General features: G+C 47.4%; 4 protein-coding genes across 8 annotated transcripts; 2 read left to right on the top strand and 2 right to left on the bottom strand.

The window, feature by feature from the left end:
* The first annotated feature begins 211 nt into the window (after window positions 1-211).
* LOC145703904 (uncharacterized) lies at window positions 212-10,574 on the top strand. The gene is made up of 4 exons (XM_081781303.1): window positions 212-267; window positions 331-9,975; window positions 10,022-10,414; window positions 10,457-10,574. The coding sequence occupies exons 1-3, from the start codon at window positions 226-228 to the stop codon at window positions 10,199-10,201; spliced, it is 9,867 nt and encodes a 3,288-aa protein (XP_081637429.1). The 5' UTR covers window positions 212-225; the 3' UTR covers window positions 10,202-10,414; window positions 10,457-10,574.
* A 200-nt stretch (window positions 10,575-10,774) lies between these two features.
* LOC145705222 (L-asparaginase-like) lies at window positions 10,775-13,920 on the top strand. 5 transcript variants are annotated; one of them, XM_081782676.1, is made up of 6 exons: window positions 10,775-10,892; window positions 11,823-12,173; window positions 12,212-12,736; window positions 12,776-12,957; window positions 13,000-13,341; window positions 13,382-13,920. In XM_081782676.1, exons 1-6 carry the CDS (start codon window positions 10,780-10,782, stop codon window positions 13,837-13,839), a joined length of 1,971 nt encoding a protein of 656 aa, XP_081638802.1. In that variant the 5' UTR covers window positions 10,775-10,779; the 3' UTR covers window positions 13,840-13,920. The 5 variants fall into 5 exon arrangements, with proteins under 5 accessions (XP_081638802.1, XP_081638806.1, XP_081638804.1 ...); XM_081782680.1 differs by lacking the exon at window positions 10,775-10,892 and adding an exon at window positions 11,053-11,118 and having other exon boundaries at window positions 13,382-13,919; XM_081782678.1 differs by lacking the exon at window positions 10,775-10,892 and adding an exon at window positions 11,287-11,408.
* On the bottom strand, window positions 13,837-17,481 carry LOC145705221 (RNA polymerase II-associated protein 1-like). The gene is made up of 6 exons (XM_081782675.1): window positions 17,038-17,481; window positions 16,668-16,996; window positions 14,813-16,626; window positions 14,549-14,770; window positions 14,307-14,507; window positions 13,837-14,261 (listed from the first exon to the last, which is right to left on the bottom strand). The coding sequence occupies exons 1-6, from the start codon at window positions 17,473-17,475 to the stop codon at window positions 13,918-13,920; spliced, it is 3,348 nt and encodes a 1,115-aa protein (XP_081638801.1). The 5' UTR covers window positions 17,476-17,481; the 3' UTR covers window positions 13,837-13,917.
* A 30-nt stretch (window positions 17,482-17,511) lies between these two features.
* On the bottom strand, window positions 17,512-20,028 carry LOC145705219 (protein wntless homolog). The gene is made up of 6 exons (XM_081782673.1): window positions 19,863-20,028; window positions 19,544-19,823; window positions 18,631-19,496; window positions 18,481-18,585; window positions 18,365-18,437; window positions 17,512-18,323 (listed from the first exon to the last, which is right to left on the bottom strand). The coding sequence occupies exons 1-6, from the start codon at window positions 20,010-20,012 to the stop codon at window positions 18,142-18,144; spliced, it is 1,656 nt and encodes a 551-aa protein (XP_081638799.1). The 5' UTR covers window positions 20,013-20,028; the 3' UTR covers window positions 17,512-18,141.
* Between the last annotated feature and the right edge of the window lie 31 nt (window positions 20,029-20,059).

Below are 20,059 nucleotides of genomic sequence, written 5' to 3'. Positions count from 1 at the left end.
CTAAAAAGGATAACATGCGCTAGAAAGCAACTCGAAATGTCATATTTACTAAGTAATAAAATCCAATCGAAGTTTGTTAAACAAAAACCGCGATTTTAGTCAGCTTAACGTTGGTTTCCGCAGAAATCGCAGCAAGTCGCATCTCTATCGCAATCTACGGCGCTTATCTAAAACGCATATAAACTCGGATCTCTAGCTCGGAAGCAAGGCAAAACCACTCCACGCATGAAGGCCTCCCCTTTACTGCTATTTTTAGCAGGAGTGCAGGTTCGTTAGAGATTTTTAAGAGATTGAATAAATCTTTAGCGGAAATCTAATTTCTTGATTTAGGGGCAAAGCGCCTCTGGGACTGCCAGCAACGGTGCCAATGCTGGTATACAGAATTTGAGCTTCGGTTTTGAGCGAGCCTCACGATGCGCCGTTGGTACCCATAATTGCCACGAAGATGCCGTGTGCACTTTCCGACGAGGAGCGTTCAGCTTCCAGTGTACTTGCCGAAACGGTTACACCGGTGACGGCGAGCACTGCGAGGACGTCAACGAATGTCTCACTGGACGACACGATTGTACCGACAACGAAGCTTGCATCAACACCGTCGGTAGCTACCACTGCAAGGCCACCAAGGGCGGTTCTCGAACAATTGGGGCCGCTTGCTACGATGGAACTCACGCTTGCGTTTCCACTGCTACTTGCGTCCCAGACAACAACGAAAAAGGATACGATTGCATGTGCTTCGAAGGCTTCGGCGGCAACGGTTTCAAATACGACACCGGAGTCGGCATGCCCGGCTGTACTGATGTTGATGAGTGCGCTGTCTACAACACTTGCAACCAGCTCGGCCAGAAGTGCGTCAACACTTACGGCTCCTTCGTCTGCTCCGCTCTCCCAGATCCCTTCCACGTTTGCACTGCTGGTGCTCATGAATGCCACGAGATGGCAATCTGCATCCCAGATGCTTCCAAAAAGCGAGGTTACGACTGCGAGTGCGTCAGCGGCTACAAGGGTAACGGAAATGCTCAGTACGTCGTCTCCGACGGTTCTTTGGTCTTGACCTCTTCCGAAGAGATCGCTTACGGACCAAACGGACCAAAGGGTTGCGTCGATATCGATGAGTGTAAGACCGGAGCTCACCAGTGCGTTGGTCAAACTTGCGTTAACCAGCCAGGTGGATTCTACTGCTCATCAGAGCCAGATCCAAACAGCTATTGCGCCGCTGGTAATCACGAATGTCACCACGACGCTGTCTGCGTCCCCAGCGATGCTTTCCGAGGATACGACTGTATCTGCAAGGACGGTCTCGTCGGCAATGGTAACTCGATGACCGCCAACGACTTCTTTGGTGATAAGCAACGAGGCAAGAAGGGCTGCCAGGACGTGAACGAATGCAAAAAAGGAACTCACAACTGTATCCCCGAAGCTGAAGTTTGCCACAACGTCCACGCCAACCAAGGTAAATTCCTCTGCTTGGAGATTGCGCCACCAAAGGTCTGCTCCGCTGCTGGTCTCTGCCCAGTTGGATACTCCTGCTACGAGCAATCTACTTCGCCATTCTACGCTTGCGTTGATGACAACGAGTGCGATCTTGGCCTCCACGATTGCACCGTTCACCAGTCTTGCGTTAATTCTGCTGGTAGCCACTACTGCATCGGTGTCGCTGATCCCAATAACGTCTGCAACATCGAGGACAATCCATGTGCTGACGATCCAATGGGACTCACTACTTGTGTCGTTACTGACGGTTCCTACACTTGCTCTGACCCAGACAACTGCGCTGTTGGTGCTCATAATTGCCCAGTTGGTTCTTTCTGCGTTGACCTTGTTGGAACTTACGAATGCCGAGATCCCACTCACCCAGATCCTTACGGTCTTTGTGAGAACTACGAGTGCCAAGAGGGTGCTACTTGCCTTGTCTCTGACGACAAACTCAGCCGAACTTGCGCTTGCAACGTTGGATACGCCGCTGATCTGACCGGAGCTTGCATTGACCAGAACGAATGTGACATGATGGCTAGCCCTTGCCCAGGTCTTGGTGATGTTTGCGTTAACAACGTTGGATCATACGAATGCATGACTGCCGTTGAGTTCTCAGACTTCATCTGCAGCACTGACGGATGTGATCTTGATACTGCTGTCTGCACTGCTGTTGGCGATATGGATGCCTACGTTCGAACCTGTGTCTGCCCAACTCACTACGTCAATGACCTTACAACTGGTCAATGTGTCGATGAAGTCACTTGCCCAGCTTTCTGTACCACTGGTTGGTGCATTGAGGGTATTGGTGAGGCTTCGCAATGCGATCTTGCTGATGATCCACTCAACCTTTGCGGTCTTGATATCAGTGATTCCAGCAACCCATGTGGAATCGGCCATCTTTGCCAGGTTGATGCTACCGATAAGACTGTCTACACATGCACTTGCAGCGACGCCACTACTTACTCGCTCACTACCCTTGCTAATGGCAACCCAACTTGCGAGGATATCAACGAGTGTGCTGATGAGTCTTTGAACAGCTGCAGCATCTTCGAGGTTTGCAAAAACCTTGATGGTGGTTTTGACTGCGACTCTAACCCCGATCCATTCGGAAAGTGTCAGGGCTGGAACAACAAGTGTGCTTCTGTTCCAGAAGCTACATGCGAAGTTTCTGCTGATAAGATGTCATCTACTTGCCGATGCCCACCTGGATACTACTGGGGTGTCGACTGGACTGGTACTTGGGGATGTAACGACATCGATGAGTGCTCAACCGGAGAGCACAAGTGTACCTCCCAGGAATACTGCGCCAATATCCCCGGTTCTTACACTTGTCTTCAACACGAAGGTCCATGCGCCTTCGGTGCCCACGAATGCCATGCCATGGCCATCTGCCGACCTTCCTACGCTAAGCGAGGTTATGACTGTGACTGTATCAACGGTTACCACGGAAACGGAAACCGACAGGATGGCCGACAGCTTGCCTATGGACCCAATGGACCAAAGGGATGCGTCGACATCGATGAATGCAAAGCTGGAACTCACCAGTGTGTTGATGGACAGACCTGTGTCAACCAGATTGGTAAGTACGAGTGCTCTGTTGGATACGATCCTCTTCGAGTCTGTGCTGCTGGCGCTCACAACTGTCACCCACTTGCTGCTTGTATCCCAACTGATAGCAAGGCCGGTTTCGAATGTACCTGCAAGGCTGGATTCTATGGAACCGGCAAGTCTGATGGCATCTCTTACCAACAAAACCCTGCTGGATGTGTCGATGTTGATGAGTGCGCCACTGGCAGAGACAAATGCTCTCCCCACCAGCAGTGTGTCAACCTTAACGGTGGATACTCTTGCAGCGGAGACTACGATCCATTCAACAAATGCGCTACATCAACTTGCCAATCTACTCAAGAATGCGTTCCCAACCCATATGTCTACTCTGGCTTCTCTTGCCAGGATGTCGACGAGTGCCTTGAAGGAACTCACACTTGTACTCCAAAGCAGCTTTGTGTCAACACTAACTTCGGAGCTGGATTCGTCTGCCGAGGTGAACCAGATCCAGAACAAAAATGCGCTCCAGGTTCCGCTGGTGAGATGGAATGCTCTGCCCAGAAGTCTGCTTGTATTCCTGCCATGAACCTCAAGGGATTCGAGTGTATCGATATTGACGAGTGCTCTGGTAGCTTTAACCCATGTGCTGCCGGACAGAACTGTATTAATCAAGTCGGTGGCTACGTTTGTACTACCGATGCTGATCCATTCAACGTTTGCGATGTTGCTTGCGTTGTCAATGCTGACTGTACCCCATCTGAAGATTTTATGTCTCCAGTATGTGAGTGCAAGGATGGATACATTGCTGATTTGGCCCTCAATGATTGTGTCAACGTCGACGAATGCAAAATGGACTCAACTATCTGCGATTCTGTCCCAGCTTCTGTCTGCGTTGACAATGACGGAAGCTACTCCTGCTCTACTGATGCTGATCCATTCGGTCTTTGCACTGGTACCAATCCATGCATTGCCCCAGCATCTTGCTCAGTTAATCCTCTTGACAAGACTGTTTTCACATGCGATTGCGGTGCTGGGTACCAACAGGACTCCGACTTCACTTGCGCTGATATCGATGAGTGTGCCACCGGCGCTCTTACTTGTCCTCCATCTGATGGTAGCGACCCAACTGCTGTCTACTGTGTCAACTCTGACGGCGGTGCTGCTTGCAGCGCTGATGCTGATCCATATGGAGTCTGCGCTCCAGGAGCTCCCGGAGCTACTGCTTGCTTCCTCAACGGAGCTTGCCAACCCGATGACGCTAACAACCGAGAAACCTTCATCTGCGTTTGCGATCCTGGATTCAACGCTGGCGGTCCACTTGGAAGCTGCATTGATGACAACGAGTGCGATAACGGTAGTTTTGATTGCTCTGCCGTCCCAGACTCCGTTTGTGTCAACACTCCTGGCTCTTACGTCTGTGATGACTCCGCCGATCCATTCGGAGTTTGTGCCGTTGGCGCTCACAAATGTGGTCAATTCGGTACCTGCGTCGTTGGTGCCTCCAAGACCGATTACACTTGCACTTGTTTCGCCGGATTCGAGCTCGACGTTTCTGGGCCAACCTGCGTCGATATCGATGAGTGTTTGACTTCCCCATGTGTCGGATCTCCCGATGGAGAAGACTGCGTTAACACTGAAGGTTCCTTCGAGTGCCGAGATGCAAGCAACCCAGATCCAAACGGACTCTGCGATCCTACTAACCCCAACAGTCTTGTCTGCATCGGTGTTGGTGCCGAATGTACTCTCACCGCTGATCTTGGTTCTGCTTTCTGCGCTTGCCCAGCTGGTTTCTTCTACCAGGATGGAATCGGTTGCGTTGATATTGATGAGTGTCTTTTCCCACTTATGAACATCTGCACCAACAGCGAAAAGTGCGTCAACACTGTCGGTAGCTACAGCTGCCAGCCAAGCGACGATCCTCTTGGACGATGCGATGGAGTTACTTGTGATGCTAATGCCGAGTGCTACCCAGCATACAACACCAAGGCCGGATACGACTGCGTCTGTAACGTCGGATGGTATGGAAACGGTAACTTCCAGTTCAGCCGAACAGTCTTCGATGTTGCCTTTGGAAACAACGGGCCAAAGGGCTGCAAAGATGTTGACGAGTGCGAGCTCAGAATGCACAACTGTGAAGCTACTGGCCAGTTCTGCTACAACACTCCTGGAAGCTACACCTGTACTTCCGAGCCAAACGTTGGACACCCATGCCAGACTGGACAGCACGAATGCCACCACTTGGCCGAATGCCAGATCAGCTACACCAACAAGGTTGGCTACACTTGCGAGTGCCAGCAAGGATTCCGAGGAAACGGAAAGAAACAATACTCTTATGCTACTGGAGGCGAAATCTTGGAAGGAGGACCAAAGGGCTGCGTTGATCTCGATGAGTGTAAATTCAACTTGGACAACTGCCAGCACGGCCAGATCTGCTACAACAACATCGGTAGCTACCACTGCTACGGTGTCGCTTCTGCCGATCCTTGCCAAGGATTCGCTTGTGAGACTGGACTTCAATGCCAGGTCAACAGTGCCACTGGCGCTGCTGAATGCATGGACACTAACGAGTGCTTGAATCCAAGCATTTGCCCTGCAGGAACCCAATGCTCAAACTCTTACAAATCCTATTCTTGCATCCCAAGCTCCATCCCCATCAATCGATGTGCAGCTGGTAACCACGCCTGCTCTTCTACTCAGTCTTGCGACGTCAAAAATAACCAGGCTGTCTGCGTCGACCGAAACGAGTGCTTCGACGGATCTCATGACTGCACTGCTTCTCAGAACTGCTTCAATACTAACCCCGGATTCCTTTGCTTCAACGACGCTACAAACGCCTGCATGGGTAGCTTCTGCCACTCTGATGCTACATGCGTTGCCAACAGTTTGTCTGCCAACGGTTATGATTGTGTCTGCAACTCTGGATTCACTGGCAGTGGCAAGCCTGTCGCTGGCGGCTGCGTTGATGTAGATGAGTGTGCTGCTCCATCTAACCCATGCTCTCTTGACAAGATCTGCCGAAACATCGACGGCGGTTACTACTGCGCCAACCCTATCCACACTGGTGATGCCTTCGGTGTCTGCAGCTATGGCGCTCACGACTGCGACGATCTTGCCGCATGTGTTCCCGATCATAACGCTAAGTCTGGATACCAGTGCATCTGCGCAGCTGGTTACAAAGGAAATGGCAAGGAGCAACAATCCACTGAAATTGATGGCGTTGCCTACGGAGGAGCCAAGGGCTGCGTTGATGTTGATGAATGCAAACTTAACGTCGATGATTGCTCTGCTTACCAGTACTGCTTCAACCTCGACGGAGCTTACACTTGTCTCGGTGATAGTGATCCTTTCAACGTTTGCGCTGCCAACCCATGCAGTGCCGGATTTACTTGCCAGGCCGTCCCAACTTACCAGGGATACAAATGTATTGATGAGAACGAGTGCATGACTGGCAACAACAATTGTGAGGTCAACCAGTTCTGCCTCAACTTGCCCGGTACATTCGCTTGCCAGGATACTGACCCAATCATGGTCATCGGCCAGCCATCCGGTCCACTTGATCCATCTGATCCAGCTAACCCAGACACTCTTTACCCTACTGCAAACCCACCATTTGTCCCAGAAGCCGAACCATGCCTTACTCATACTTGTGCTGATGGATGGAAGTGCGTCAATGTTGGTGCTTCCCCTCTTTGCCTCGATATCAACGAGTGCTACGAAAACGACCATGCTTGCGGATGGGGACAGATCTGCTCTAACTTCCCAGGTGGCTTCTTGTGCTTGGAAGATCCTGATTACGTTTGCCGAGAGAATGCTCACACTTGCAATTCCCTGGCTACTTGCGTTCCAAGCAGCGCTGATAAGCGAGGCTACGAATGCATGTGCCCCGATGGATATTTCGGAAACGGAAACAACAAGCCCAACGAAGATGATGCTCGATCTGCCAAGGGACCTAAGGGGTGTACCGACGTCGACGAATGCGAGGACCCAAGTGTCTGTCCAGGCGAAATCTGCGTCAACTTCCCAGGATCTCATGTCTGTCTTCCAGCTGATAGTGATGTCACTGCTTGGGAACATAGCACCCCATGCTTCGACAACGACTGTGATGACAACGCTGACTGTATTCTTAACCCATATTCTCCTCGTGAATACGATTGTGTTTGCCGAACCGGATACAAGGGTAACGGAAACAAACAGGCCGGCCGAGGACTCACTCCAGCTTACCATGCTGGTCCAAAGGGGTGTGTCAACGTCGATGAATGCTCAGAGATGACTCATACTTGTGGAGCTACTGAGGGTTGTATCGATACTGATGGAGGTTTCCTCTGTATCAACGATCCATACGGTGTCTGCAAGCCAGGCAAGCATACCTGCAACGCTGGTTCTAACTGCATGCCCAAGCCAGGTGCTCTCTGGGATCACGAATGCCACTGCAAGGATAACTACAGAGATGACTGTCTCTACCAGTGCGGCTCCAGTTACACTTTCTGCTACAGAAACTGTGTCATCAAGGCCGGCGGCAGTGGTAACATTTGCGTCGATGTCGATGAGTGCGCGGAAGGCATCCATGACTGTACTAATAGCATTGACTACCCATACGATCCGCTTACTGATGTTCCACCAGTTTACAAACCAGTTTGCGTCAACCGAGAAGGTTCTGGATTTGAATGTTCTTATGACGCTGATCCATTCCAGTTGTGCGCTGCTAACGGTCCATGCCCAGTTGGACAATCTCTTTGCTCTACTGATGTCTCTCTTGAGAACCGAGACGTTGTTGTCTGCACTGCTGAACCCGGATGGGTCCAAGACACAACTACTTTTGCTGATGACGGCATCTGGAAGTTCGTCAACGTTGATGAATGTACTGATATAACCATCTGTGACTCATTCAACGATGGAACCACCGACTGTACTGGAAGCATTGGTGATTGCATCTGCATGGATAACGAAGGTAGCTACGAATGCAACATCTCTGCTGATCCACACGGTCTTTGCTCTGCTCCGGATAACTGGTGTACTCTCAACGGTTTCGGCTGCCTTATTCGAGGTGCTGCCAAGGACGAATACTACTGCGACTGCGGCGCTGCAGGCCTCATGGCTGAAGGCACTGTTGATGGTGTTGCTGGATGTGTTGATGTTGACGAGTGTGCTGATGCTTCCACTAACAACTGTGGCACAGTTGGTGGCTGGTGTGTTAACACAGTTGTCACTGATCTCGCCGCTACTGTTGGCTTTGAGTGCAGCACCGAGGATGATCCACTTGGTCTTTGTGACAACATGGACTGTGGTGCTACTGACGCTGTTGCCAAGCGAGGTGAATGTGTCGTTGATGCCACCCAGAAGGACATTGCTTTCTGCCAGTGCGAACCTGGATTTGAAGAGAACAATCCTGGCCTCGCCACTGATTGCCTCAACATTGACGAGTGCATCAACCCACTTGCTTGCGATGGTGTTTTGACTGCTGCTCACGATTATTGCATCGATACTCATGGTTCATTTGAATGCACAGACGAAGTCGATCCTAACAAGATCTGCGTTGACCAACCATGCGGATGGCGAGGTGTTTGCACCATCATCCAGCCAGAGCGAAAAGAGTTCGCCTGCGGATGTGAGCAAGGTTACGAAGATATCTGCATGCTCAAGTGCTTCCACGAGCGAGATCCTCACTGCTACGCCTCATGCGTCCACTCTCTTTACGGGCAACCACGATGCCAGAACATCAACGAATGTATTACTGGCGACCACGGCTGCATGGCTGAAGAAGATTGTACTGATCTTGATGGTAGCTACACTTGCGTCGACAAGTGCGGCCAGGCTGATAACCTTTGCCACGCCAATGCTACTTGCGTTGCTGACTACTCCGAAGATGGATACCACTGTCTCTGTGCCGAAGGTTTCCATGGAAAGGGTAATCGACTTGCCGCTGTTGGAGGTCTTTACGGTCAGGGTTCATACGAATCTCCAGAAGGATGCGTCGACATTGACGAGTGCGAGCTCGGCCTCCACAACTGCGTCGTTGACGTCTGCATCAACACTGAAGGTAGCTTCTACTGTACTAGCGATCCAGATCCACTCGGCGTCTGCGACTTCTCTCGACACAACTGCCATCCTCTTGCCACCTGCATTCCTGATGAAAACAACGAGCTTGGCTACACTTGCGAATGTCAGGACGGTCTCTATGGTGATGGTCAGTTCACTTTCGGTGATGGTATGCGACGAAAGCGACGAGTTGCTTCTGGTCTCGAATACTTGCTCGATAACAACGGTGATGGTGCCCGAAGCATGGGAATGATCCACACTTTGGTCAACGCTATCCCATCCTACGAAGATGTCCGATCCGGCCAGAGCGCTGCTCCTAAGGGCTGCATCAACATCGACGAGTGCTTCTACGAGCTTGACAACTGTGCCGACGGTGAGATCTGCATCGACAACCCAATGCCTACTGGCCCCGACGACAAGTTCTTCTGCTTCCCAGAGACAACCACTCCGCCACCACCAACCATTTCCCCAACCGCTTGCTTCATGGCCCAGCGAGAGTGCGACCCCGACGCCGACTGCTACAACCACCCAACTCAGCCCGGTGACGTCATGTGCAAGTGCCGAGCCGGTTTGGAAGGTAACGGTGAGCTCTCACGAGATGAGCGAGGAAACAAGAACCGAGGCTGTAAGGATATCGACGAGTGCAAGGAAGGAACCCACAACTGCCAGTCTTTCCAGAACGAGTTCTGCAACAATCTCTTCGGAACCTTCGACTGCATCTTCAACGAGCGATGCAACGGCCCAACCAAATGCCATCCACTGGCTACTTGCATGCCACTTGGCGAGAACGACTACACTTGCTCTTGCCCAGAAGGCTACAGCGGAGATGGTATGGGCATCCGAGGATGTCTCGATATCGACGAGTGCGACGATGGAAGCAACATGTGTCACCCAACTGCTTTCTGCTTCAACAAGATGGTAAAAAAACGAAATATTTTTTCAAACAATCATTTTGTTCAAATAGGGAGGATACGAGTGCAAGTGCCCAGATCTCTCACCAATCGCCATCATGGAAGAATGTCCAGGTAATTTATCAGTTCCTCTAGCTTTTTCCCCCATACAAAAAAACGAACGATTCCTGCACGATTACGATTCCAGTACGATTACGATTACTGAACGATTACGATTCCTGTACGATCCGTAATGATTACGATTCAAGACGATCCTGTTTATCATTTTTCTAAAACATTCAGCAACCCAGGTTTTGTATTTGGGATGACAAGCGCCAACGAATGTGGAGAAGACGTCTCAAAAAAGTATAATCTTATTGAGCAGAAGTTAATTTTTCCTCAGAAAGAAGACCACTCTGAACATATCTTCTTGCCAGATGCCATGAATGCAAAGCTTTGTTGTCAACGTAAGTCGTAATTTTTGATCCCTCCCTAAAATACACTTTTAGACTCTCTTTCAACAACAACTTCCGTTTCGACTTTCTCATGAGTCATTTTAAACGATTGATCTTTTCCCATTACTGAAATCTTATTATTTTTGTTCACAAATACATTTATTTTACTGTACTGAGCGTTTCGTATTCTTTTTTTTTTTTGCGGAGGAAGATAATCGACACGTACAAAAGAATGTAAACAGGAGAGATTTTCATTGAAATTTAGGACTCATAAACATCTGCTTTTATTTTGGCAACTCCCATTTTATTTTTGGCCCAAGATCAATGTTTTTCATTGAACCTGGGCGTTGACAAATCCGTATAATTATATAACTAAAATGTTTTTCCAGCAAAAACCTCGAGAAATAAAGTCTGAAGGCGAGACGAAATTGAAACGCTTTCAGCTGTTTATTAATAACAATAATACTTTGAGAAGACATTTACAGTCAAGGTACGTAAGGGAGAGTCTGTCAGTCAGATTGAGTGTCTCTTGAAACCTTCTTTTCAATATGGCCCCATACCTTTATCCGGTTTTGCTCAGGGCAAATAACTCGACAAGTGATTATCTCAGAACACACTAGTAGTTCAGCGTACTCAATCAATCAACCCTTTTTTCTTTGAGAAATGGAGCTAGAAGCAAGAAGGAGAACGCGCCTTGTGCGAAGCGGATCGATCAGGTGACTGCTCATTCGAATGAGGCGCGCACACGTGACCCTTTGTAGAAGGCCTCGAAAAAGCCATCGTTTACGGTACCCGAAAACCTTGAGCGCCACACCCCACTCTATGGGAAACAGAATTGGCCCAGGGGCTCAGATAATTGATCGCTGAGGTCTTAGCCCATTTTTAGACACAGAGAAGTTACATAAGAGCTCTTCTTTGAGAATCCAACAATGAGCACAAAGTCAATGGCATTCAAATACGTGAACAGACTGGAACGGCCCTCTTACAAAACGCTCAGAGGGTGGATGTAAGTTCACGGCGTTTCTAGTGCCAAAAGTTTATTTTGCAACAAATAATAGAACGCTTTAGTTTTATTACGTAACCAAATGCAAAGGGGGAGCATTGAGAATTCCCGGAATTCAATTTCAATTAGTAGTCAGGCTTCAACAGTTTCGTATAGCTCGTCGTTCCCACCCTCTCACTGGTAAACAGCAAGAGACATTTTTCTGGTAGACAGAAATAAGTTGCTATTTATGCACTATTTGTCATCCCTTGCCCCTTTTCTCACAGCATATATTCTCACTTTTTACGTCAGAGATAGATGATAAGTTGTTGGAATCCTTCGATAACAGCCGCGAAAACCGACATTAATAGGCGCAATTCAATAACGTTAGCACCGCGTTCAAATGCACCTTGCCAAGATTGTAATGAAAAAGTTTAGGCCGGATGCGCAAGACTTGCCAAAGCCGCCAACTCCGTCCGATTTGGACGAGACGAATGTCAGAGAGAGCTTTGTACTCGTCCTAGTCACTGGAGGAACCTTGTGCATGGTCAAGAATGAGAGTGGTGCGTATGAGCCGCTGAAAGGATACCTGGAAACCGCAGTACCGGAGATCAACCTACTGCACGATGAGAAATATTTCCAAGAGAATCTGAATGAGAGAGCGGGGAAGAATACCTTTGTGCTTCCAGAAATGAAGGATGAGATTGGAGACACTAAACGAGTGGTTTATACAATTTACGAGTACGACCCGCTGATTGATTCGTCCAACATGAGCTACTTGGAATACAGGTACTAGCCTCGATATTCAAGAATATTATTTTTTAAAGGCAACTTGCCGCGGACATTTTCTCCGTCTACGAGCAGTTCGACGGATTCGTCATTGTCCACGGAACTGATACGATGTCCTACACAGCTTCAGCGCTCAGTTTCATGATGGAAGAGCTAGGAAAGCCAGTCGTAGTTACAGGAGCGCAAAAACCAATGGCAGAAATGAGAACGGACGCAATCGACAATCTCCAAGGAGCTCTTGTCATCGCTGGAACCCTGATCATTCCAGAAGTCGGCCTCTACTTCAACCGCCGCCTGTTTCGGGGAAATCGGGTGATGAAAACGGACGCGCAAGATTTTCACGCTTTCTCGAGCTACAATATGGAGCCGCTGATAAAAATGGGGACAGAGATCAACTGCAACTGGGATCTAATTTGGCGAAGTCAGAAGCCCACGAAATTTTCCATCTCGCACGGGTGGAATCCGAATGTCGCGCTGTTGAGGATCTTTCCATCGATAACTGCCACCACAGTGCGCAGTTTTCTCCAGCCACCGATTCGCGGGGTCGTTTTTCAATCATATGGGTGAGTTTTGTGAATACACTTTCAACTCAACGATTCTAGCGCTGGAAACGGGCCAAGCAATCGAGAGGATATCATAAAAGAGATCAAAGTGGCAATCGCGAGGGGAGTTTTCATCGTCATTATTTCCCAGTGCCAGACTGGAATCGTTTCTAGCGCTTATGCAGCTGGAGCTGCTTTTGCCCAAGCTGGCTGTGTTCTTGGAGCTGACATGACTCCTGAAGGTACAAGACTTGAAAAAAATCATCGTTTTTATCCATTTCTAGCTGCCTTGGCAAAACTAAGCTACGTTCTTGGCTTGGAAGGTCTAACTGCTTCTCAGCGAAAAGAACTTCTGGAGACGAATATTCGCGGCGAGCTCACACAGGCCGACATTGCCAAATTCAGCCTTTCGAATTCATCCTTTTTGCAATCTGTCGCAGACGCGATGAAAGTTTCCACCGAAGCAGAAATTCAACTTATCAAAGCGTCCTTATTTCCGTGCTTGCTTTGCTCTGCCGCGAAGGAGGGCAACTTTGAGTCGATCAAAAAACTGAAGGAGGATGGTGGAGATTACTCGATGACGGACTATGATGGCCGTACGCCTCTGCATATCGCTGCCGCAGCAGGTACGAAGGAAATGAAAATTGAGGAGCAATTGAATTTTAGGACACGATTTGCTGGTGGAAGAAATGCTTCTTGACGGCTGCCCAGTTCACAAGAAAGATCACACTGGTGCCACTCCACTGAACGAAGCGATAAAAAACAAGCACTTTCAAATCATCGAAATGCTCCGCAACGCTGGCGCCGTTCTTAAGTGCTCCCAGCAACAGACGTGCAATGAGTTGATGATGAACGTCGTTGGAAACGATTTGGATGCAATAACTGCCTGGCATGCTGGCGGAGCAGACCTGGACGCGGCGAATTATGATGGAAGAACTGCCCTGCATATTGCTGTCGCGAGAGGGATGGAAGACATCGTTCGCTTTCTGATCTCGCAAGGATGCGACCCGGAGAGAAAAGACAACTTTGGTCGAACGCCGATGATGGAAGCGAGCGGCAAAGAAGAAATTATTGAGCTTCTTGAGTGGGGCATGTCGATGAAAGACCCACCCGCGGAAACATGACAGAAAAACTTTTATTTCTGCTGAGCTACGCAATTCCATGTCCGCATATTATTATCACTATAATATTAAATTAATACATCAAAAAAGTTCGCTTTCGAGTCGATTCTTCTTTATCGTCGAAATAATCCAGTTCTTCGGTCCTTCCTCGAGGTCTTCTTTGTGGTCGATGTGAGGGAATTCCTTGTTGATTTTTGAAAAGAACAAAATGTCTTTTTGCAGAGATTTCTCAGCGCTGAGGACGAGGCGGAGGATAGATTCGCGCAGATTCCTGTCAATTTGGAGGTTCATCAAGAACTGGTTGATTTGGTACACGGCGAAACAGTAGAGTACAACGTTTCGATGCACTGTGACTGTTTTTGAAGCAATGGCAGCAAGGTAGAGCTGGACAAGTCTGGTGCTCGTTTCTGGGATCCGAATGTATTCTGAATTTTGGGCTTTTATCTGGGCTTTCATTCGTTAATTCATACCTTCAAAAGGAAGAAGAATGTTCGTGAAATCGTTTCTAATCGTCTGCAAGATTGGCTGCTTGTCGCCCCAGAGAATGAGCCTCAATTCAGTCGAGTGAATCAACGGAATCATCAGAACCGATCCAAAGAGCGAGTTTGAGTAGCCATGCCCTTCGAATGCGTCCAGAAGTTTAATGTAAAAATCCGTGAAGGAAGGACAATCTAAAGGAAAACTCAATTTTGGTAAAAAAAGCTATTCTTACCCGCGATGGGGATGACCGAGTTGTGAACAAGAGTTGATTTTTGCACTGAAAGCTTCAGAAGAGGCCGAATCAGGTCAAGAATCGTTCCACTCATTGAGATTTCTGGAGGACAGAGGAATACCAAAGCAAGTCGAACAAATAGAGAAGAACCTTGGACACCAGGGATGGAGTTCTTCCTGAATGTTGTGCAAAAATGCGCGAGACGGAGAGATTTGATCGCTTCTAAATTAATTTTAAAGTCATGAAGAAGGAAAGACTGGTCACCTGATGAATCCGCGTGATCTTCAAGTGAAACATTCGAGTCTCCAGCGCTCAAGACCGTCCCAAGCTCGATCAATTTCATAAAAACGATGTCACTCGGAAGTGAAGGGGTCAACCCAGGTCCGCCAATTATCAAAGTTTCGCATTTCTCACTTCTTGTCAAAAACTGACGCGATCGTTCCCAACTTGTTGGCGGGAGAAACTGTCGCACTGTTGCGAGAAATTGACCTCTGAGAGAAGACAGCTCGGGCAGAATCTTTTCTAATGTTGATTCAAAGCCCTCTGGGTTATTTTTTGATGAACATGAAAAGAGAGAACCGTCGAAGAAATTGGAGTAGAACTGGAGCTGAAGCTCAGAATAAACAACAGGTAAGAGAAGAGATGCGCGAAAAGACAAAGCATGCCAGCGCGCGACGAAGTTTTCCAATGATTTGTCGATTATGAGCGTTTTCAGTTGACAGCCGAGTCGTACAATAGAGACGATCAAGAGCTCAGTTTCGTGTGACAATTTGAGAACGTCGATTACGTCGACTAGAATGTCCAGAACCAGAGAGTTCTTGATCGATTCGATTGCTTTCATTCGATCAACGTTGATCAGTGCGGATAAATAATCAAGGTAGCTCGCTGTTTCATTGCAATTTTCCATCAAAGAAACGTCCAACCCAAGAGGGACTGCTGGCAAAGGCCTTGCATTCGAATTCGGAGCTCTGAGCTTATCAAGTTGTTCCCAAAGCGAGTCGAGGGAATCAGGATGATATGAGACTTCTAAAAGCTCGATTGGAACCGGCGAGTACTTGTGACTTTCTTTTCCTTCGCGAAATAGTTTTAGCAAAGTCGTGGCAAAGTGGACATACGACTTTTGTTGCGGATGAGTCGAGCAGGCAATTGATCGAAATCTTTCATACAGTTCGATAGTTCTTTCGGAGCAAAGGAAGACTTCCTGGACGAGGCTTTCGTATTTCTCCAGTGATTTGCTAAAGTCTTGAATCATCTTCATAAAGACGTCGGTATTTATTCTGAACTGGACAAAGCATCGAGCGATTTCGATTCCAACTTTTCGGAAATCACAGGGACCGAATAAAGAAGAATAAAGAACGCCCATGAAGCTTTCGTTGTCCGCTAGTTTCTTCGCCAAGTTCTTTCCGTTTCTCATCATCAGGAGAAAAACTCGCAGTCGTTTCGCTGATTGTTCAGTTCCCATCAAAGCAATATCTGGGAGCAGTGCTTCGACGAGAAAGTTTTCATCAAAAATTCTATTCGCTGTTGTCAAGGAATGACCGGCGAAAACTTGTAGTATTTCAATGACTAGAAGTTTGACATCACCAGACGATGCTGGATTTTGGAGTAAGAATCTGAAGCGGGCTAGAATTTGCATATTTAGTAGAGCGCTGATCAGGTCCTTGGCCGAATGCTCGATAAGTCCGTCGCCGAGTGAGTCGTGGTCGGTTTCGTCGAATGCTTTGTACTCGCCAAAGGAAGCTTTGACAGTCACGTGTTCGATTGATCTATCCAAAGGGCCAATCAGCGCGTGCAGCAATCGTAGGGCCATTTCTTGCGACTGAAGGGCTTCACTGTCGAGTTCTCTGCGAACAACAACGACCAATCCAGCTTGCAGGAGAAGTTTGGGCGCGACAAAGAGAGTTCTGTCGCCTTTTTGGAGCCGTGCATTACGAATTACTCCCTCCAACGCTTTGTAAGCGATCTGTCGTTGTTGCAAGAGCCGTGAGTTGCTCAAACCTAGCAGTTCTTGCATCGAATAACCAGGCACTTGCTCTTCGTCACCATGGTGGTGAAGGCCTTCTCGCCAGCTTATCTCGCTAGGAAACAGTTTTACAGGAGCTTTATACAGTTCCTTTACCTGATAGGATTGACAACCTCTCCATTGAAGTCAACTCTGACTTTCACATCGCCCTTGATCTCCTTGATCTCAATATCTTGCATCCATTCCAATTTCTCCGGCTCGACATGGCCAAAATTCACCCACTTTTGATCAACACCTCTCAGTGGTACTTTCACATCCGTTCCATGCTCAGTTTTAAAAGTAGTTTCCTCGAGAAGTTTTACCTTCGCTCCTTCTTTGTCGAAAGTTCTGCCTTGATATCTTCGCTTTCTGATGAAATCGAGCATTGATGGATCGAGTTTTGCCAGCAGCTGTTTTCTTTCTTCCTCGATCTCTTCCATAGAAAGCTGAAAAAGGATAGATTATTAACTCGGAAAGGAAACTTTACCTTGGCAAGACGCTCCGCATTTTCATGGCCAATTTTTTCATCCTCCACGAGTGACCTGACAGGAATCGGTCTCGGTGGTGCCCTTGCTTCAGATACTCTTCCTTGTTTTTTCTTCCTCTCTTCCATTTTTTGCTTGAAGAGACTCTTTCCCTTCTTCTTTCCGCCAATTTGATCAGTGTTTCCGAGAGAAAAGACTTTCGGAAATCCGTCGGGATGACCAGCTGGTTTTTCAGATTCGACGATTGACATTTTCTCTTGAATCTCAAACAGGACTTGTTGGACTTCATCGATCTCCATTCTTTCTTCTTTTTGCTCGAGATTGGTGCTTTCTTTTTTCATTCGAACAACTTTCGCGGACGGCTCATTTTTCCGGAGGAATGCTTCTTGTTCTCGTAGAAGCTGCTCATCGTCATCAAGAGCGGTCGGACGACGAGGCATTCTTAAAAGCAAAAAAATATTGAGATTGTTCGAATGTTGAATAAAAAACTATAATAAGCGTGAGAATAAACGAATAGATTTGAATGCGAACAAAAACGGCAGTTGTCAGAGCTTTTTCATTTTTGAGAAAGTGGCTTCAGAACGCTTTCGGTTGGCAAAACATTTTTTGTGAAAGCAAGTGAGTATTTCACTTCAGTTAAGTTGAAGTCAGTTCCATTTTCGACAATCTTCCCGATAATATCGTTCCATGTTTTCACAGAAACTTGCAAACAGGATTCATTTGTGGTTTTGCATTTGAAGTGCACAATTTGATATCGTTCAGGATATTTTTTCCTCATTTCTATTCCGTGTCGAAGATTCTGTATATGACTTCGTTTCTGCTTTTTCATGCGTGGCATTTTCTTGAAAATAACAAGATCAATAGAAATATTTAGACTAAACTAGGCTCTGACCAACTCTTTGTGAGGCGTGAATGTTTTCATGTTCTGGAATTAGTGAATTTATTGATACAGAAAAAAAGAGAGGGATAAGGTATTGAAGTACGGGAAGAATGCTGGAAGGAAAGGAATAAATGAGAGTGAAGTACTTTTGCGATTCGATACATGTCATCATAAAGGCTTTTTGAGCGAGAAGTTACTTTGAGTCTTGTAATTGCAATAAACTTTGTTAGTCAGCAGTTGTTTTATCAGCAGTGAGCGTAGCTAGCAAGTGCATATCGTCGCGCGTAGAAGTTTGATGGGAAATTGACTGGAGGGAGTCAACTCGAGATCCGGAAACAGAAGAAACCTCGGAATTCAAAGGCGCCATTTCGGACAAATCCGCGTTTGAGCCAAATTTGTGGCTCGGAGCTGAAAAAAAGGTATCGATTGTTTTATAGAGGAGGATTTACCGTAAAGAAGCATCACGGATAAGACATACAAATTCCACAAAACGTAGAGACCTGTGTAGATAGCTGATTGAACCTGAAAGGTCTCTTTGAAGATGGATTTCTATTTGTAGATTTACTTGAATATGATGGTTGTTGATGATAACAGGCGTATCAGTTGCTTCGTTGTAGTAAAAGGCGATAAGAGAAGCAATCGCGCAGAAGAAAGTGAATCCAATGATGATCTAAATTTTATTCAAAATTTTGAAATCATAGAGGACTCGTTCTACCTGGAAACGTAAGATCAGTCCTTCAGCATGGAGTTTTCCGACAAAGTGTTGCTGCCGCTTGAACAAGTTGTAGCTCACTCTGAAGATGATCACGCTCAAGTTGACCAAGTAAAGCGCGCCGAAGATTCCTCCAACAATGGGCATGGCATGAGCTGCATTTCGCCCGTGAACAGTGTCCCAAACCGACCAGAAAGGATCTTTCAGTTGCCAGCCTCGCTCGACACAATCAAGAACGAACATGGAAAGCCCGCAGAGGAGAACAAAACAGAGCTGGAGAGCGTAGTTCTTCAAATTGTCCCGATGTGGCTTGTCGAGCAAATGCTCACTCATGAAAATCAACCAGAAGCCAAAGAGAGTCATGTACGCCAGACCCTGTCGAATGTCGGAAAGAAGCAGCATCCAAGGCGCTTCCATGAAAAGCGCCAGCCATTGAACAGGAAAGTTTCCAATTTGAATCGAAATTCCAAGCGCTAGAATTGACTTTTCAATGAGCGTCTTTGGCCTTCTCAGCTGCGAAATTCGATTGGCAAACCAAACGAGAAAGAACCACTGAGAGAAGAAAACGCAGGTTTGGAGACTGAGCCACAACTTGGTGAATTCAGGACTTTGATAGATTACTGGCATGTTGACATGGCTGAAGATGCCGATTTTTTCGTTGATGTGATTTCCCTCTGCGTCGAATTTACGAAGCTTGAAGTTGACGAGATAGTATTTGTGAGGAACACTGCCCAGTTCGACGAAATTCATCGGTTGGCAAGCGTAGTCTACGCCGCCAGGAAATTTCATTTCTTCGCAATTGTAGTTTCTTGAGAAATGTTTTTTGTGACTGAGCGACCATTTTTCATTCGGATTGTCTCGGTGATAGACTAAACGGCCGTTACGTTCTTATTTTTAATCTTTTCTGAATACTCACATTTAGCATCAAACCAGATTTGGGTCGCATTCGGTTTCGCAAGTGATTTGAGTTCTGGATACACCAGAACGAGCATGTAGCTAAACCAGCGGGTCAGAACCTCGCCATTGACAGGAATGTGAAGTGAGAAGACGATCTTTTCATTTTGAGAATTAGGGACTTTTGCTCGATCTTCATCGGTAAGCACGCGGCATTGTTGGGAAGGTAAAACTGCGGCATCTTCTGGGTGCCAAGGCATGATGCCGATGTCTTGTTCAAAATCGCCGGATGCATCCCAGCACTAATAATAATGAACTTCTGATGATAAGAATAAGATTACCTCTGTAGCAATATTTTCATCCGCACGATTAGGGCTGCTCGTGATGTAGACCCCTCCCAGGACAAAGCCAAGTACGGCAAAGCCGAAAATAACCGCTCCGCCTATCCAGAGCTTTTTCGAAGATACATTTTCTATCACTGCACCCGCCATTTTCTAAATCATGTGTGCTGAGAGATTGGGCTCCAGTGACTGGAGTA

This window comes from Oikopleura dioica, chromosome PAR (genome assembly GCF_907165135.1).
Source record: "Oikopleura dioica chromosome PAR, OKI2018_I68_1.0, whole genome shotgun sequence".
Classification (NCBI taxonomy): Eukaryota; Metazoa; Chordata; class Appendicularia; order Copelata; family Oikopleuridae; genus Oikopleura; species Oikopleura dioica.
This window is presented reverse-complemented; position numbering and strand designations above follow the sequence as displayed.

Bases quoted from the DNA above. Each gene is read 5' to 3' on its own strand.
- LOC145703904 (XM_081781303.1), top strand. From the start codon at position 226: ATGAAGGCCTCCCCTTTACTGCTATTTTTAGCAGGAGTGCAG. The intron at 268-330 runs GTTCGTTAGAGA...TTCTTGATTTAG, and splicing joins TATTTTTAGCAGGAGTGCAG to GGGCAAAGCGCCTCTGGGAC. The intron at 9,976-10,021 runs GTAAAAAAACGA...TTGTTCAAATAG, and splicing joins CTTTCTGCTTCAACAAGATG to GGAGGATACGAGTGCAAGTG.
- LOC145705221 (XM_081782675.1), bottom strand. From the start codon at position 17,475: ATGCCTCGTCGTCCGACCGCTCTTGATGACGATGAGCAGCTTCTACGA. The intron at 14,508-14,548 runs GTAAGAATAGCT...GTTTTCCTTTAG, and splicing joins CTCGGTCATCCCCATCGCGG to ATTGTCCTTCCTTCACGGAT. The intron at 14,262-14,306 runs GTATGAATTAAC...CCCAAAATTCAG, and splicing joins CATTCTTCTTCCTTTTGAAG to AATACATTCGGATCCCAGAA.
- LOC145705219 (XM_081782673.1), bottom strand. From the start codon at position 20,012: ATGGCGGGTGCAGTGATAGAAAATGTATCTTCGAAAAAGCTCTGGATA. The intron at 18,586-18,630 runs GTAGAACGAGTC...AATAAAATTTAG, and splicing joins GACTGATCTTACGTTTCCAG to ATCATCATTGGATTCACTTT. The intron at 18,324-18,364 runs GTAAATCCTCCT...CCTTTTTTTCAG, and splicing joins ATCCGTGATGCTTCTTTACG to CTCCGAGCCACAAATTTGGC.
- LOC145705222 (XM_081782676.1), top strand. From the start codon at position 10,780: ATGTTTTTCCAGCAAAAACCTCGAGAAATAAAGTCTGAAGGCGAGACG. The intron at 10,893-11,822 runs GTACGTAAGGGA...GAAAAAGTTTAG, and splicing joins AGAAGACATTTACAGTCAAG to GCCGGATGCGCAAGACTTGC. The intron at 12,958-12,999 runs GTACAAGACTTG...ATCCATTTCTAG, and splicing joins AGCTGACATGACTCCTGAAG to CTGCCTTGGCAAAACTAAGC.